At 46.9% G+C, this 15234-nt stretch overlaps 1 protein-coding gene across 1 annotated transcript in view; it reads right to left on the bottom strand.

Annotated features, from left to right (window-relative positions):
• LOC144145491 (uncharacterized) overlaps positions 1 to 14787 on the bottom strand; it is a 28106-nt gene extending 13319 nt beyond the window's left edge. The window contains exons 1-7 of the mRNA XM_077677134.1: positions 14531 to 14787; positions 13160 to 13331; positions 4049 to 4090; positions 2343 to 2454; positions 2080 to 2257; positions 821 to 919; positions 275 to 645 (exon numbers count right to left, since the gene is read on the bottom strand). Of these exons, the coding sequence (XP_077533260.1) occupies positions 275 to 645; positions 821 to 919; positions 2080 to 2257; positions 2343 to 2454; positions 4049 to 4090; positions 13160 to 13331; positions 14531 to 14597 (1041 nt within the window). The 5' untranslated portion in view covers positions 14598 to 14787. The remainder of the gene's footprint in view (positions 1 to 274; positions 646 to 820; positions 920 to 2079; positions 2258 to 2342; positions 2455 to 4048; positions 4091 to 13159; positions 13332 to 14530) is intronic.
• Between the last annotated feature and the right edge of the window lie 447 nt (positions 14788 to 15234).

Here is a 15234-nt window from a genome sequence, read left to right as displayed (position 1 = left end):
GGTTTCCTCACACGACGTCTAAAAACTCAAATTGCGGTTCCTTGAAACGGCCGAGCCCTGTTGTTTTTGTTGACTGCAAATTTCAAGCGGCTGAAATATTCTTCACACCCGATTCTTACTTGCACCTCTTGAACATCCCCTCAAGACGAGCTGTAAATAACTGCAGATACACGTCTCCTCGTCTGAAGCCCTTCATAACAGAAAACTTCTACCAAGTCTTGCATTCTTTGTGTACGCCCCCCAAGAGCCTGAATAACAGAGTCCCTGCACACACCTGCTGTTGCTGCTGCGGCAGCTGCTGTTGCTGTGGCTGTTGCTGTGTCTGCTGCTGCAGTTGCTGCAGCTGCTGCGTCTGCTGCAGCTGCTGCTGCAGCTGCTTCTGCTGCTGTTGGTGGTGTTGCTGTTGATGTTGTTGCTGTTGGTGGTGTTGCTGCTGCTGCGGCAGCGCCCCGATGGTGGGGATGGGGGCCACCCGGTTGGCCGCAGCCCTGGGTGGTGCCTGCCCGGCAGTCACCATCAACGTGCCGGGGCTGGTCGTGGCAAGGGTGAACGCGCTGCTAATGCTGCTCACGCCAGGGTCCACACTGCCGTTCAGCGTGCCGAACAGCGGCTGGCTTGTGGCGGGAGCCTTCTCCGAGCTAAGACCTGCGGTGGGCCAACACACAGGGTAATCCCTCTTGAGGGCACAAACCAAACGCTGCCACAGGCAAGCAAATGGAACATGCCAAGGAGGACACAAAACAGAAAACCTCCTTTGAAAAATCTCTCCCACACATCAGCAAGGTGCAGTAAAAACATGGCTGGCAAATTGAGAGGGTACCTGCTACGTCGCATAGAAAGGACAACTTGGGCGAGCTGATGGCCGGCAGAGGCTTTTCACAGGGCCCGTCCTCGTCCAGGTCACTGTAGTTGCCGCACTCTGCACACAGAACCCAGCCAGGCACAGTCAAAATCAATCCTAGGGCCCTCCTTCCACTATGATGACACCTTGTAGCCCATATGCAGTTTTGGAACACAAAACACCAATCCGATTTTTGGAACACAGCAAACCCCGACCCCCTTGCAATGCTGGCTGCTCATTGAACATTACCCTCATAAGTCCAACACTCGCATTTACAACCAGAGAATAACCACAAACCCAACAAAACAATTAAGCACAGCTGTTGGGCAAGTTGGTGCACTATGATTGAAGAATGGCTTATATCCCGTCGTTCTCCCTTTGTGTCGTTGTCGAAGTCGCGCTCTATTTTTCAACCAACAAAACAAATTTGCCCTGCAGCACAATTTTGCCTGGTTCAGCAACCCCCACAGAGTCTAGACAGAACTTACAAGGTGCCTTTTTGTATGCATGTTTTTGGGGTGTATCTCAAGTGATCAAGTAGCATTGTAGGCTGCATACCCAGATTAAGCCGGAAATGAAGCACTACTCAGCACGATGGATGATGAAATTTATGCATTTTCGGCTAAGATGAAATATCAACTAGCCTCCTTTGTTGCTTTGCTTATTCAGAACATTCACGAAGTCAACTATGCGGGAGTAAATTTTTCAAGTGGCAGTAAAGTAAAGAGTGCTGACAAGAGTAATGTACAACGTATCTGTACAAATTATCCGATGCCGTAAATGATTCTCTTACTGGTGCTGTGACAGTTCGTTTCCGCTGGCAGTCACTGTAGCAGAATGCTCTGTTGCTATTTGTTTTCAAATTTATGCTCCACTTTCTTGGGAGCAGTATGTACCACTGGTGACACACACAAGGAGTTGTTGTGCTAGTAGGCTGCTGGCATTGTAGCTGAGACGCAGGCTGCAGTGAATGCGGTGACCACCTCACTCTCGCTCAAAGAGCATCCAAATACACTAGACGGTTTTAGCACAATGACTGCCACAAAGGTGCTTGGACAGCCATCCGCAGACGGAATAGTTAAAAATTGATTGAACAAACGTGCACTGCTCCATGTTCTTGTTTGCTTCTTTGTGTTGTAAGAAATATTCCTGGTTTCCAACCTAAATTCCGGAGCTCCTGCCGTGTCTTTTACAGTGGCGGACCCCACCTGTCCGAGCCCATCTCGAAAGGAGCGTACCGGATGCGGTGGTGGTGGTCTCGTTGTCCTGCTCCGGCAGCAGGGCGCTCATGTCCAGGTAGTCCAGCTGGAGGGACAGGTCCTTCTTGAGCGTGGCCAGCCGCTGCTGGGCGGCGATCTTCTCCCGGGCCAGCCGCTCCATCTCGTGCTCGTACTCGCGCTCGCGCCGCTTCAGGCTCTGCACAGAGGTGACGGCCCCCTTTTGTGCCTCCCAGGAGTACACGGGGGAGGTGAAGGGGGAAAGGGCGGCGGTGGCTCCTCACCTGGATGTAGCGCAGGGCCCCTCGGAGGATGGTCAGGTTGGACGTTTTCCTGTCGTCCATGTTGGGAAGCTGCCTCTTCAGGGTCTCAAAGCACTCCTTCAGGTGGGCTCTCCTGCGCGCAAGGGCGAACGGGCAGACGTTAAACACATACGCAGAGTCTTCCTCCGAGCGAGCTGCAATGGCCCTTTACCTCCAGTACCCTTTGTGCGGACAGTGGGGGAACAAACTTCCGCTCAGGAGAATACTCCCACCACGTCCTACCCATGAACGGCAGTGGGCGACCTCACGAGATATCATGGGGCTGAAACATTTGCGCAGAAAACAAGCTCGCCTCTGCAGATACCAACATGCTCAGCTGACAGACGATATATTGTACCCAATACCAATCAAGAAAGAGAATATCTTGGATGAAAACAGCACAAACAAAGACGAAGGAAGTGGAACACACGGACAGCCGCTGGTGTCCTTGTGCTCCAGCGACTGCCCTTGGGTTCACTTCCTTCATCTTCAAGTTCGCGCTGGTTTCATTCAAGAATGTCTTTCCAACTAGCCCAGCTTGCAACCCTCCTGAAGAAAGGGAAGCACTGCTCCTGATGCCGCTTTTCTCTATATATATATGTAAAAAAGAAGAGTCTGAAAGTGCCAAGAAATTGTCATATGCTCAACCTTCTCACTTCAAGGATTCAAACAAAACAGGCGGTATTAGCCCGATGATGCCCAAAGCCTTTTTAGTCTCCACACACAGATGACCCTTTTGGCCCTTTGATTTGGTGCTTACATAATGTCCCTTGTCCTTTTTTTCCCTCACTGTAGAACTGTGTCCACAATCCCCCAAATATTACCTTGCACATGGCTTCTCCCTACACAACAGGCGCAGCATCCTTTAATACAATGACCTTCAACTGACATTCAGCCTTGTCCTACGCCATGAACTGCGAAAGACCTATATAACGTCAGATGTTCATATACATTACATCACAAACAGAAAGTCGGCTGCTAGAGGGCTAGATCTGGTTGTGGCACACAGTTCTAACGTAAATATCTGCACTGTGCGCTTGTCTTTCATGCCATCCAATATTTTCCACAGCACAGCCAAAATCTGCCATAAATGGATGAATGCGTGAACAAAATCATTCAAAAGATATTAATTTTTGTGAACCACAGCGCATCTCCTTTACCTCAAGCTCACGTTTTCCATGTTTCCAGTTTGATAAATTTGGCACTGCTACACTACGAACAAGGAAGGAATAATGAGATATTGAGTTGTGAAAATTGTTTTGCCACCCACGTCGACAGCGATGCACTTAAAAGTATTTAAAATATGTTTCGAGGGGAAATATTTTTACAACACTATAAAAATAAACATTACAAATGGAAAAATTAGTGTTGCACAAAAATGCACCTTTGATGCACTTCCTGCAAACAAATATCCTTTTTGTGTCTTAGATTCCTGCGTGCCCTCACATGCATGTGAATTTGTGACACCCAGTCAATGATGAGCAATGGTATGAAAAAGAATGCCATATACCTAATACCCTATGTGAACAAATATTTCTTTCGACATCGTCTAGTTTAAGGGTCTGCTCACAATGTGCTCACGGCGATCAAACGTGGTCACCTCTGCCATGTGCACACAAGCCGAACTCCCGGTTCACAACAGACACAAATGAGCCAAGCAGAGGGGAAGAGAGGCGGCCAGCACTTACCGATTCTTCTCAAGCTTGTTGTGCACCTCTCGCGTGCCAGCCCTGAGGGGAGGAAGACGAACACGGCAATGAGAAACTTGCCCCAAGCCTCACAAACTGAGGACTTAAGGAGGGCCTGGCACAATAAGGTGGCCCTTCCCCTGCACTTTCATGCAGCTTTTAATGGAACCTTAGAGAAAAAACCCCACCAGCAAGCAGCAACATTAAAGCCCTTCCCAGACCTCAGACGTTCTTCACAGCCTCATAAAACTGAATGCACCTTATCATCAGGCTCGCCTGCTGCAATGGAATTTAAATGTTGCAGAATTATTGCCAGGTGTCACTGGGGAACCGTTTAACGCAAAAAGAAGACGCCCGCACTTTCCCACACATACTCTTCAATAAAGACAGTCCCTGGTGGTAAACTGCCTAGAACATGCTTATTAAGGTCATCTTGCTGTTTTATTCAGGGCTCTGACTCATTCTTTATGCTACTACGGCCGAATGCTGGCTGTCAAAGACTGTCAGTGGTGGTTGGTAGCAGGTTCATCCCCTCGCGGACTATGTGAACAATGTGCTGTGGATGATGCCCGCACAAAACGGAAAAGTGGTATTTTCCGCTGGAGAACAAACTCAGAAAGGGGGGCCTTATTTCAGTGATGCCATAGCCTCGATAAGGGGGCTTGGTATCCACAACTCTGACCACAACACCACTGATACATAGCAATAGGTTTTTGATGTTTACAAACACCAAAATAAAGGCAGGGTCAAAAGACATGTCAGAGATGTTCAGTTTACTTCAGAAACATTTGCCATTTTGGCATTCGTTTTTTTCGATTGAAAACTGAAAATTGAAAATATAGATTGAAAGTTCATATTAGTTGTTCATCACCAGAATGACCACTAAGAATTCCACAGCTGTAGTTTAAATAGCTTTTCAAGGGAAAAAAGTGGTTTCTGGGTCAAGTTCAACAACTGTTTGGTAAAAAAAAAAAAAGAAACGACATGCTGCAGATAAGGGGCATTATAATTTGCAATCTTCCCTTTTGGCCCAGTTTGTGAGAAAGAAGTACTGAATTTGTGATAAAAGTGGTATTTAGCTTATGAACTAGCAGCCAAAGTTGCTGAGAATTGAAAGGGCACCAGCCCAACTCTGACAAAAAAAAGAGAGAGAGAGAGAGAGAGAGAGAGAGAGAGAGAGAGAGAGAGAGAGAGAGAGAGAGAGAGAGAGAGAGAGAGAGAGAGAGAGAGAGAGAGAGAGAGAGAGAGAGAGAGAGAGAGAGAGAGAGAGAGAGAGAGAGAGACGACACAGCCACGACTACTGCCGACTCGCAACCATATTATTTTGTTGAAAGCAAATAAATATAAGGTATATTAGGAAATATGGAGGACTGCAGCCACAGAATATTTGTTTCCATTCCAAACAAGATACCACATGGTTATCTAAGAGACACCTTGGGGAGTGTTTAGCTGTAATCTTAGCTTCTTGCAAACACTGCATTTTTTATCGCGTGCTTTTCTGTACGTCTCTTCTTTTTCAGGTCGCTCAGCTACAAGCATCGAGGAAAGAACGATGAGCACTGAACAACAAATAAACTTGGAATTTTCAGTGCAGTTGGGGAAGACTCTGTCATAAGCACGTGAAATGCTTCGGCAAGTGTTCAAAGATAACACCATGCCATACACACGTGTTTTCAAGTGGCACAAAAGCTTCAAAGTTGGGCACGTGAAGGTGAGAACGACTTTAGAAGAGGGGGGGGGGGAAAGGGGCTTCAACAAGCAGGACTGAATTAAACGTTGAATGGGTGAGGCAGTTGGTGCAGAGCAATCATTGGTTGACTGTTCGAAGAATCACAAGTGAGCTGGACATCAAGAAAGGCACTGGTCAGAAAATCACCACACAAGAGTTTGGCATGCATTATGCATAATGCATGCAAAAACGGTGCCAAGGATGGTGAACAGCTACCAGAAGAAGCACCATATTTCAGGACATCGTCAGGTATCGCACTTGCTTTGTCGAGGTCATCACTGGTGATGACACATAAATTTACGAGTACGACCCGGAAAGTAAGCGTGTCAGAGCTGTCAGTGGAGATCTCCGTTGTCACAGAGGCCACTAAGAGCAAGACTGCCAAAGTCACGCTGATAACATTCTTCGATGTGACAGGCGTCATGCACAGCGAGTTCTCGCCACACGGCCAGACAATCAATGAGCGTGTCTACAAAGAGATCCGCGTCATTTGCCTTGCCCGTAACATGAGATGCGGTGAGAGCTGCGGCAGGACGAAACGTGCCTTTTTCAGCACTTGATGAAGAACACCCCAAATATCCAGCAGTTCCAGGCTGAGAAGAGCGTCCCAGTACCGAGATAACCTCCATGTTTACTTCACGTCGCTTTATGTGCACTTTTGTATTCCTTAGTTCATGAGGGTAGTCATGGAGACAAGTTCTGAGAGTGGAGCCCATCAAACAACAGAGCTGGGGATTGAAGAATTGTCCCTCAAGTGCATATAAGCATGGAAGAGTAGAATGGTAACGCTCACTACACTTGAGAGGGATTACTTTAAGAAATAAATCATGCAGTTTCTTGGGTGAAATTAAAATAAATTTTTTATGACAGCAGCCCTTTTTTGACTGACCCTACTCATGCAATGGGGACTCAAAAAACAAAAACGGGCAAAAAAAAAAAAAACTACTAAAGCGGATGCTCTCTCCCCCCAAAACTGCACATGTGATGTACACGCAAAGATACCTCTCGCAGGGGGAAGAACACACACAAAAAAGTACAGATAAGGGGGCACCTTAAAAAAAGGCTCACTCAGGGTGTACGGCACGTGCTGAGAAGGGACTCAAACCGCGTATCAGCGCACGTTATCAAAGCTTGGCTATTGCCGCCTTCCCTTATCGTGACACAGTATGGGTCTTCCGCCTTCAAAAAGGTCCAGTGAGTTGGAAAGAGGCGCTGAGCCACATGTTTCTTTTGCTGACAGTTTCGGAAGAAGGAACGGCACACTTTATTTTTATTTATTTACTTTATTTATTTATTTACTTTCACGTCTTGGTGGGAAAAAAAAAACACGATATTTAGACTAGTTTTATTACATTTTTTAATGGTCGCCATCAGCAATTCATGCTTAAGACCGATGAGCTATGTGCCTGCTTAAGACCGATGAGCATGCTGCCTAACTTTTGTGGCCTTTTCCGCGATGCAAACAAACTCGCTGAAATGCAGAATGTGCCTTCATGGTAAACAAAACCTCTGGAACAATGACTCCTGGCGAGCCTAGCCCCACTGTTTGCACAAGTGCATGGATCTTGTGGCAAAGGCTGGCAGGGATGCTCATATTTTACACACTTTGTTAATTATTTGGAGGACTATGTGCTGAGGCTAAGATGGAGGGTGTTTGTTGCTATTCCAGCGGGTCTCGGGCAAAAGCACAACCAGGGTCTTCCTTTGACTGCTACCAGTGTGAGCGAATTCGACAGCATTCCACCATTTTGCCCAGTGCTGGCTGACCTCCAGGTATTCTAGTGCTGGAACCAGGTCATTTAAAATCAATGCATCTGCTTTAAAGGCCCACTCGGGGCTTGGGTATTCCCCGCTATTTTGCAGCTGTTTCTTGGCCTACCAGGAGTACAAAAAGTTACCAGCGATGGAAAGAAAAGCGAATGACCCAAAAACTGCCCATGACATTTTGGCACACGTTCAAGTTCCCCATGTGAACTAGACTAATCCACAGCTCTCCACTACCTCCTAGGCCTACTGCAGCCTTGGCGTGTAAATGCGCCATTCGAAAGTTGTGTGCCCGTTATACGGGCACAAGTTTGCGTAGGGCATATAGGGAACATTGACGGCTAGAGGAAGCAACACATGCACGTCAAATGTGCATCCCTTGCTTGGCTTTGGCGAATGTATTGTGAAATCAATTTTGCACATTTGGTGCTATCAGCTTCTTCACGTAACTGCATTATATCGAGAAGCTTTGCCCATCATGCCGAGAAACACTCCCAAAATAAAGATGCCTTTTACCTGTCATGAGCTCCCTTGACAAAGGCACCTACAAGGCCCTGATTTCTGTGATCGTGATGCCCCAGGGCTCACACATACACAGGCAGAGTAGCCTATTTTTACAGCAGGGGTGGGACTGGTCAAGGTAAAAATGGCTAAAATAACACCAATTGAAATCAATCTACCATTTCCATCAACTAATAATTCCACAAAAACTTCACCTGACTGAAGCCGAAGGTTACACAAGCATACAAGCTGGAGGTCACCCAAACATACGTGGGTGCAACCACCCACGGCTCAAAAATTTGCATTGAATAAATATACAATCAATCAATAATTTAAACTAACAGCAACGTCAGCTTATTCATGCTCAAGTTCAAGCCGAACACTTGCTGGTTTGAGCCAAAAGTGCATGAAGAGCTCCCGAGGGGACCTAAGACCTGCCCAAGTGGCATAAGGAAAAGGGGTGCGAAACAGCTGAGTGATCGAGCTGAGCTCGCTCACCGCACAGCAAAGAACAGCCAAATCAGTGGGGCCATAACGGAGACGTGGATTTGCAAAAATTTGCCACGTCAGAACATCTGCACGAGAGGTAAAAAAAGATGGTGTAAATGTTGTCACATTAACTCAGTCAATTGTTGGTGCAATTTTCGTGCGATCTACCTGGTAGGTGTACCGAACATCACCGACCGTAAAAAAGGAGGATACAAGGCTTGCTTTGGTACAAAAGCGTTTGCTGTGTCTGTTAAAGGCTGTAAAATCCCAAGGATAACCTAAGCTTATCCTAACTGTTTGCTACAGGACATATGGTCAACATCCTCCAAAGCCCCTCAAGTGACTAGTGGGATACTTAATGGTAATGCGGCCTGCTCATTTGATAACACATCATAATCCGGGATGCAATGAGTTAGTTCATAACAAAAAAACATTCATGATACGATGAATTGTCACGCGGACTGTTCATCGAAAAGTAACCTGCTGGTCTGATCATTTGTATTGGTGACAGTCAATGAATGTGAAAAAAAAATAGGATCCCTTGAAAGAGTGAAGTAGGAGGCAAGGCACGGAGGATGAAAGTTAGAAGATGACTGCAGATGAACACAAAAATAGGCCTCACTTGCCAGCAAATTTTACGCAGAGATGATAGTTTTCTACCCCTTGCCATGTAACGTCCTCCCCCCCCCCACCCCCCCCCCCCTCCTCATGCTCTTCCTCGCCCGTCTCATTCTTTTCACAATGAGTGCAATGAGGGTTTGCCAATTCAATTCATTTTCCTGCATTCGCACTGCTCACACACCACCTTCTAAGACCATTTGTTTCACTTGTCCTTGAAACAGCTCAAGTAGCCATCTTTTGTTTTCTTGTTTGATTTTATCTCACCTCCTTTATCTCGCCACTGTTATTGTTTTTCATTTGCTATATAAAAAAAAAACCACATGTATTCTTAATCACAATAACACTGATAACTCATGGTTATGCACCCATACTGTGCCTCAACCAAGCCCAACATTCCCTAGAGCTGAATGTGGACATGCATTTATTTATTTAAGAAATACTGGAGGCCATTAGCCCAACGGCCATGGCAACCAAATGAGCCATGGCAGCTGTTTTTAGGAGCTTGAAATGGTCTTGCCTGTATATACTTACGGTTGTTTGTTTTAGGGTTTTATATATATTTTTTAATCGGGGGTGAAAATCAGGTTCTATTTTTCAAACTGATAATCGGAGAGAAATTGTTTTTTTTTAACCAACCATTTTGAAATCCACGTCTTTTCAGGTTAATTCTACAGATGTACTAAGTAATCCACTCAGTTTATTTTACCACGAGCGTCTTGACTCTAAGGCGTCAATATTGGTGGTGTTGTTTTTTTCAAGCCGGTAATGGGGGGACATCAGGGTTTTCTCTCCGAAATTTTGCGATTGTTTCAAAAATGGAACTGTAATGACGACAGTAAAGAGCATTGATAACTTCTAGAAAATAAAACGTTTTATTCACGAAAAGCTGGTCGTCGATTTTTTTACAGATCTTTGTTTTCTTACATTACCACTGCATGCGCAACGTGTTGGTCTTCATTCGAGACCTGTCCAATCGTTGCATGCATCTCAGCTGGAAGAAAGTTTCCTCGACATCGCAGCTTCCGTTAGCTAGGCACAACAATGTCAGCACACCATTTGCCAGCCTGGTGCAGCGAGCGGTATAGTCATGCCAATACTCGACGAGTTCGAAAGCTGTGTTTATGGAGCCTGCTTCCAGCAAGTACTGGTTGAGAACGGCGGACCGTCAGCCCAACATTGTGCAGATCGCTACTTTGAAAAGGTCCATTCTGGGAGAAATTTGGTTTAACCCGATTCTTCTGACATGTTCGTGGTGTAAAAATAGGGTAAAATTGGGTTTTACCCGAAAACAAACCCTATATATATTGTGTCTAAGCTCTCTTCCTCCAGTTTTCTTTTTTGTCCGGGTGGTAGAATCAAGTGAGACAAACACAAACTAATTTTTGCCTTTAAGTAGCCCAAGAAAGTATTCTCTTCAAAGCCGGCCTTGCTGAGGCGTGACAATTAGCCCCCCTGCATCACTTCGCCACTGTTGCACCCAGCCTGTGCATACTTGAGCCATACACAAGGGAGGAAAAAAAAGTTCGTCCAGGAAGTGAAATTAAAGACGCTGGTCTCGATCTTCTCGAGGCTGCACAACTAGAAAATTCCAGCAGTGCGCTGCGCCTTCGTACACCATGCACAACACGCAAGCAAAAGAAGAACAGCGCGCACGTACAACAATAACTTTGAAGGTAACAATTCCAAGGCTCTCTGAACGGACTCCAATAAAGCGCTCCCGATGGTCATCTCGGAAAGAAACAGTGATCTCCGAAAGGTGCGGGGCAACTCGCCAAACAGCAGCAACAGCAGCAAAATGCAAAAGAAGGAGGAGGCCGCCAGCGCCTTCGTTCCCTCTTCCCTTTCCCGAGACGACATCGGGGGAAGACAGACTCAGATAGAGAGAAAAAAAACTCTTTTTCGGCAAGCCGATGAACCTACGCAGCCGCAAAAAAAAAAAAAATAAAAAAAAAAAAAAAGAAAGGGACGTGCGCAGTCGGGGCATCCCTGCCTCACCCTGTTACATTTTCCGAGCGTTCGGGCTTGTGTGCCTAGAGAGATTTAGCATACCGGGCTCCGTCCGCTAACGCTACGGTGGCCGGTAGCGGGGCCCGACTGGGCAAGCACAAATTCGTTCCGGTAGGGGGAATTAGTACCGCAAGCCAGTCTTCGTCATGCCCGCGCATTCCTCCACATCCTCCTTGACCTCAATCGGGGGTGCAGCGACCGCCGAAGAGCACCTTCCAGCTCACGCGGCGTTCGATATACCCAATGTCGGGAAAAATACGGTTCGATATAAACGAACGAATTCCTATACTTTTACACAGAATTTTCAAGGGGATAATTTATGAGTTCGATATACACAATAATTCGATATACCCGTGTTCGATATATCCATGTTCGACTGTAATAGAAAGAGAGATAGAAAAGGAAACAGAGATGAAGGGAGAGTGATACTCAGCATTTCAGAATGTATTCTTGACCAGTCTATAGCTTCCATAAGTTATGTACTGCCATACATCAAATGATCCTGACCTCTTATACTGAATGTCATTCGAACTGAATGTCATTTGACTCAAATGAGGAGCTTCGAATGCCATTCAGAATCTGCCGTGCTCCACTAGAATTTCGATAGAATTTGAAAGCTTTACTTTAATAATCGCTCGCCATGCTGCGTGGCGCTGCTGCGTGGCGCTGCTGCTGTCAAGTTCTGTTTTTACACAATAATGCAACAATCAAATTTAGCAGCAGTCTTTGGCAGTAAAATGATATCACAATATAAATAACGCAAGCTTTGACACTGTTCTTGCTTAATTCTGAATTGCAATCTACGTTTTTTTTTACGCTGTCCGGCTACACTGGTGCTGAGAGTATGGAATTATTACATATTGATATCATGAGTTAAGTGAATGAGAAGTAATTCTCAAAGTCCCACAATTAAGAATATTTTGTTCATTGTAAGTACGCCAGTAATGTCCTTGTTTATGCTGACTTGGAACACTGTGCGCAAGTGCTAGAAATGGCATTCGAGAGCCCCAAATGTCTACGAGTTCATTTTGCTCGAATGTCATTTGAGCCAAATGGCATTTCAAAACCTAGTGGAACAGCACAACTTTGCATTTGAGTAAAATGACATTAGGTTCAAATGACATTTGGACGCTGTGTAGTAGGGGTATTATTTAGATGCATGTTTTGTTCTGTCTGGCTACACTGGTTTGTCGCTTGCTCGCACAAGTGTTAAATAGCACAGAATTATTACATCTTGATGAAATAAAAAGTAAGCCAAGTCCCACAATTAAAAATATTTTGCTTGTTTTAAGTACGCAAGTGATGTATTTTTTAACTTTGACTTAAGACACTGTGGGCGAGAGTGCAATAAATGGCATTCAAAAGACCCAAATGTCTCTCGTGATGCTCATTTGACTCGACGGTCATTTGAGTAAATTGCTGTTCGAAATGTAGCAAAGCAGCATAACATTCACATTTGAGTCGAATGACATTAAATTCAAAGGCACTCAAGACGCCAGTACACTCAGCTTTGCTAATTCTCCCCATCTGACAGCATTTCCCGAGGATATTTTCATTATGTGTACTTGATATCCAGGCGATATTTCCAGGTATAATTCGGTCCAGGATATGTTACACAGCGGACAACATGCTACACCAACTAAGCACCGATTGCATGTCACAGCAATTAGTGTGTCACAACATTTTTTCTCTTAATGATTCCAGGCTTGTGGTGTCACACCAGCTCAAAAAAAAAATCAAAAATAAGATGTTTTATTAGGGCAACGAGTTCATTGTCTATGGGACCGAAAAGAAAAAAAGGGCACAATGTTTGACAGTGTCAGCCCCCACCCTTCCCCCTAGATAGAACTGTAGATTAAAATAAAAATATGGTTTTAACAGCGTTTTAACCTATGCGCTACAGATCAGTCGGCGTAAACTGTTTCCACAATTTTATTTTGACAAAACACACGCGTGGGTGGCCAAAAAAATGCGAGAACAGAAAGTGGCCGCCTACGCACCCTCCGGAGCGTCTCTTCTCCCGGCCATCGTCGCAGTGGTTGGACGAGTAGGAGTCGGAGGAATTGTCGCACCGCGATGCGTTGTGCAGCTGCTGCCTAGCCTGGATCCGAAACTCGTCGGCGGCCGCCTTGCTCTGCAGCGCGAACGTCTGGTAATCGTGCGGGATCTCTCCTGGGAATGCCCCATGGCGGGAGCAGAGAGGAGGAGGAGAGGGCGAGAACAGCGTGTTTAACAACAGCAGCAGCGCACACAATCGCAGTGCAACGTGGCCAAGCCGCGAGCGGAGCCATGTGAGCCGAAAACATGCGGCCTGCGGAATGATGGACTCCCGCTCGTTTGATCCCGCTTCCCGGGCGAACGCGAGAGGGGTCCCGCCCGGTCAGCCGCACGCGTTTTGACGCATGTGCGCCGCGCATGGCTCGCGGCGAGGCGGCCGAGCCAACAAAAACAGCGGCGGAGCACATCGAGGAGCGTCAGGTGTGGGCCCTTCAATGCGTCACGCTCGGGGGAGGTGCCCTCCCGTGGCACGACCACGCGCGCAGGAGAGATGACGGGGGCACGGCCGCACTAGATACAAGCAGCAACGACACGCGGAGCTGCCAGCGCAGGCTATCTAGGACTCCGCGCCCTATCTCATCCTTCACCCCGCACTACCTCTGCTTTTGTTTAATTTTTCTAGGTGCGGAACGAGCACCCTGACAAACCGCGTTGCAGAAAAAATAAAATAAAATGTTGCAACCCCGGAGCAAGGACGAGACAAAGCCGCGGCGGCCCGGCCGTCTGACGTGAACGCGTCGTGCTCGAGCGGTCACACACACACATCGCGTTAGCGTACACGTATGAGCAGAAAGAGGGGCAAAAAACGCGCTGTACCACGCAACAGCCGAAGAACGGTTATTGGTTTACATAATAAGGCTGACGAAGCCGGGCATCTGACGCCACCACTGTGAAGCAGAAAAAAAAAAGAGAAAGAAGGACACCCCACCCTATGTAGTCACACGGTACTTCCATCCGGTTATTTACATTACAACGCAACGGGGCCATCTTCAGTGCCCCGCTGCCTGCCCCACGAACCCCACTTTCGCTGCTCCTCAGGACCCCGGTTCTCGCAGAGCCGATCGAAGGAAGCCAGGTCGCGTTGTTTTCGGATCCTCTGACACATGCGTACCCGACGCGACCCTTATTCAGCTATCGGGACCGCGGTGCGGACGGGGAGCGTTCGCCGACAGAGCAGCTCAGCCCCGATCACGGGCGCACCCAACTGACGATCTGAAGGCCCGCACGAGCCCCACGGGCCGGCAAGCACCAGGCCGCGATCACTGAGGCACAAATCAGAGGTGCCGACGGTAATCCGGAACGAAATTTCTTACCACGTGCTTTTGCTTCTGATCTATACTCGATGTATTTGGCCGCTTCAAGCAGGGTATCTAAACTCATGTCGTAGAGCAGTTCCCGAAGAATCCCACACGGCAGTGGAGGCAACCTCGGATCTGGCTGTGGCAAGCTGCACGTCGTTTTCCACAGCTATGTAGACCACTTTCCTCCCAAGATGGCGGGAGCTCATCAAAACACTCGCAGAACACTCCCGTAGTATGCCGACGCACCACGTGGTAACTGTGATTGACGTGCCACTCGGGCGCGTCCTTATGTCACTATCGCGTCCGTCGCTAGCCGTGCTCCCATTGTTCAGCATGCGTGCAAGCGTGGATAAACTGCTGGCGAGTAATTTATTATGATTTAGTGATTTAAAGCGCTTTCAACTGGTTCTTATTTTAATAAAAGCGACCGCTTCGCAATATTATCTCGAATACCCTGTACTGATGCCGGCGTTAGCAAATTCTGGATCTAGGCGCTTCGCGGTCGCTTAATAAATATAGCACGACATTCGAGGGAAGTGCAGGCAATATTACATACCATAAAAAGCACAGATGATAGCGGAAATATTTCACGTAACTAAAACAATGTACGTTTGCAGGTACACGTATTAGGACGCCTGGCATGAAACATTTGATACGTCACGTGTCAGCCAATCGCGGCGCGAGAAAACATAGCTAGTAGGCGGAGCTAAAAAAAT

This window comes from Haemaphysalis longicornis, unplaced genomic scaffold (assembly GCF_048455015.1).
Source record: "Haemaphysalis longicornis isolate Haplotype H1 unplaced genomic scaffold, Haemaphysalis longicornis Haplotype H1 scaffold_7, whole genome shotgun sequence".
NCBI classification, from domain to species: Eukaryota; Metazoa; Arthropoda; class Arachnida; order Ixodida; family Ixodidae; genus Haemaphysalis; species Haemaphysalis longicornis.
Note: the sequence above shows the minus strand (reverse complement) of the source record. Positions and strands in the feature narration are given on the sequence as shown.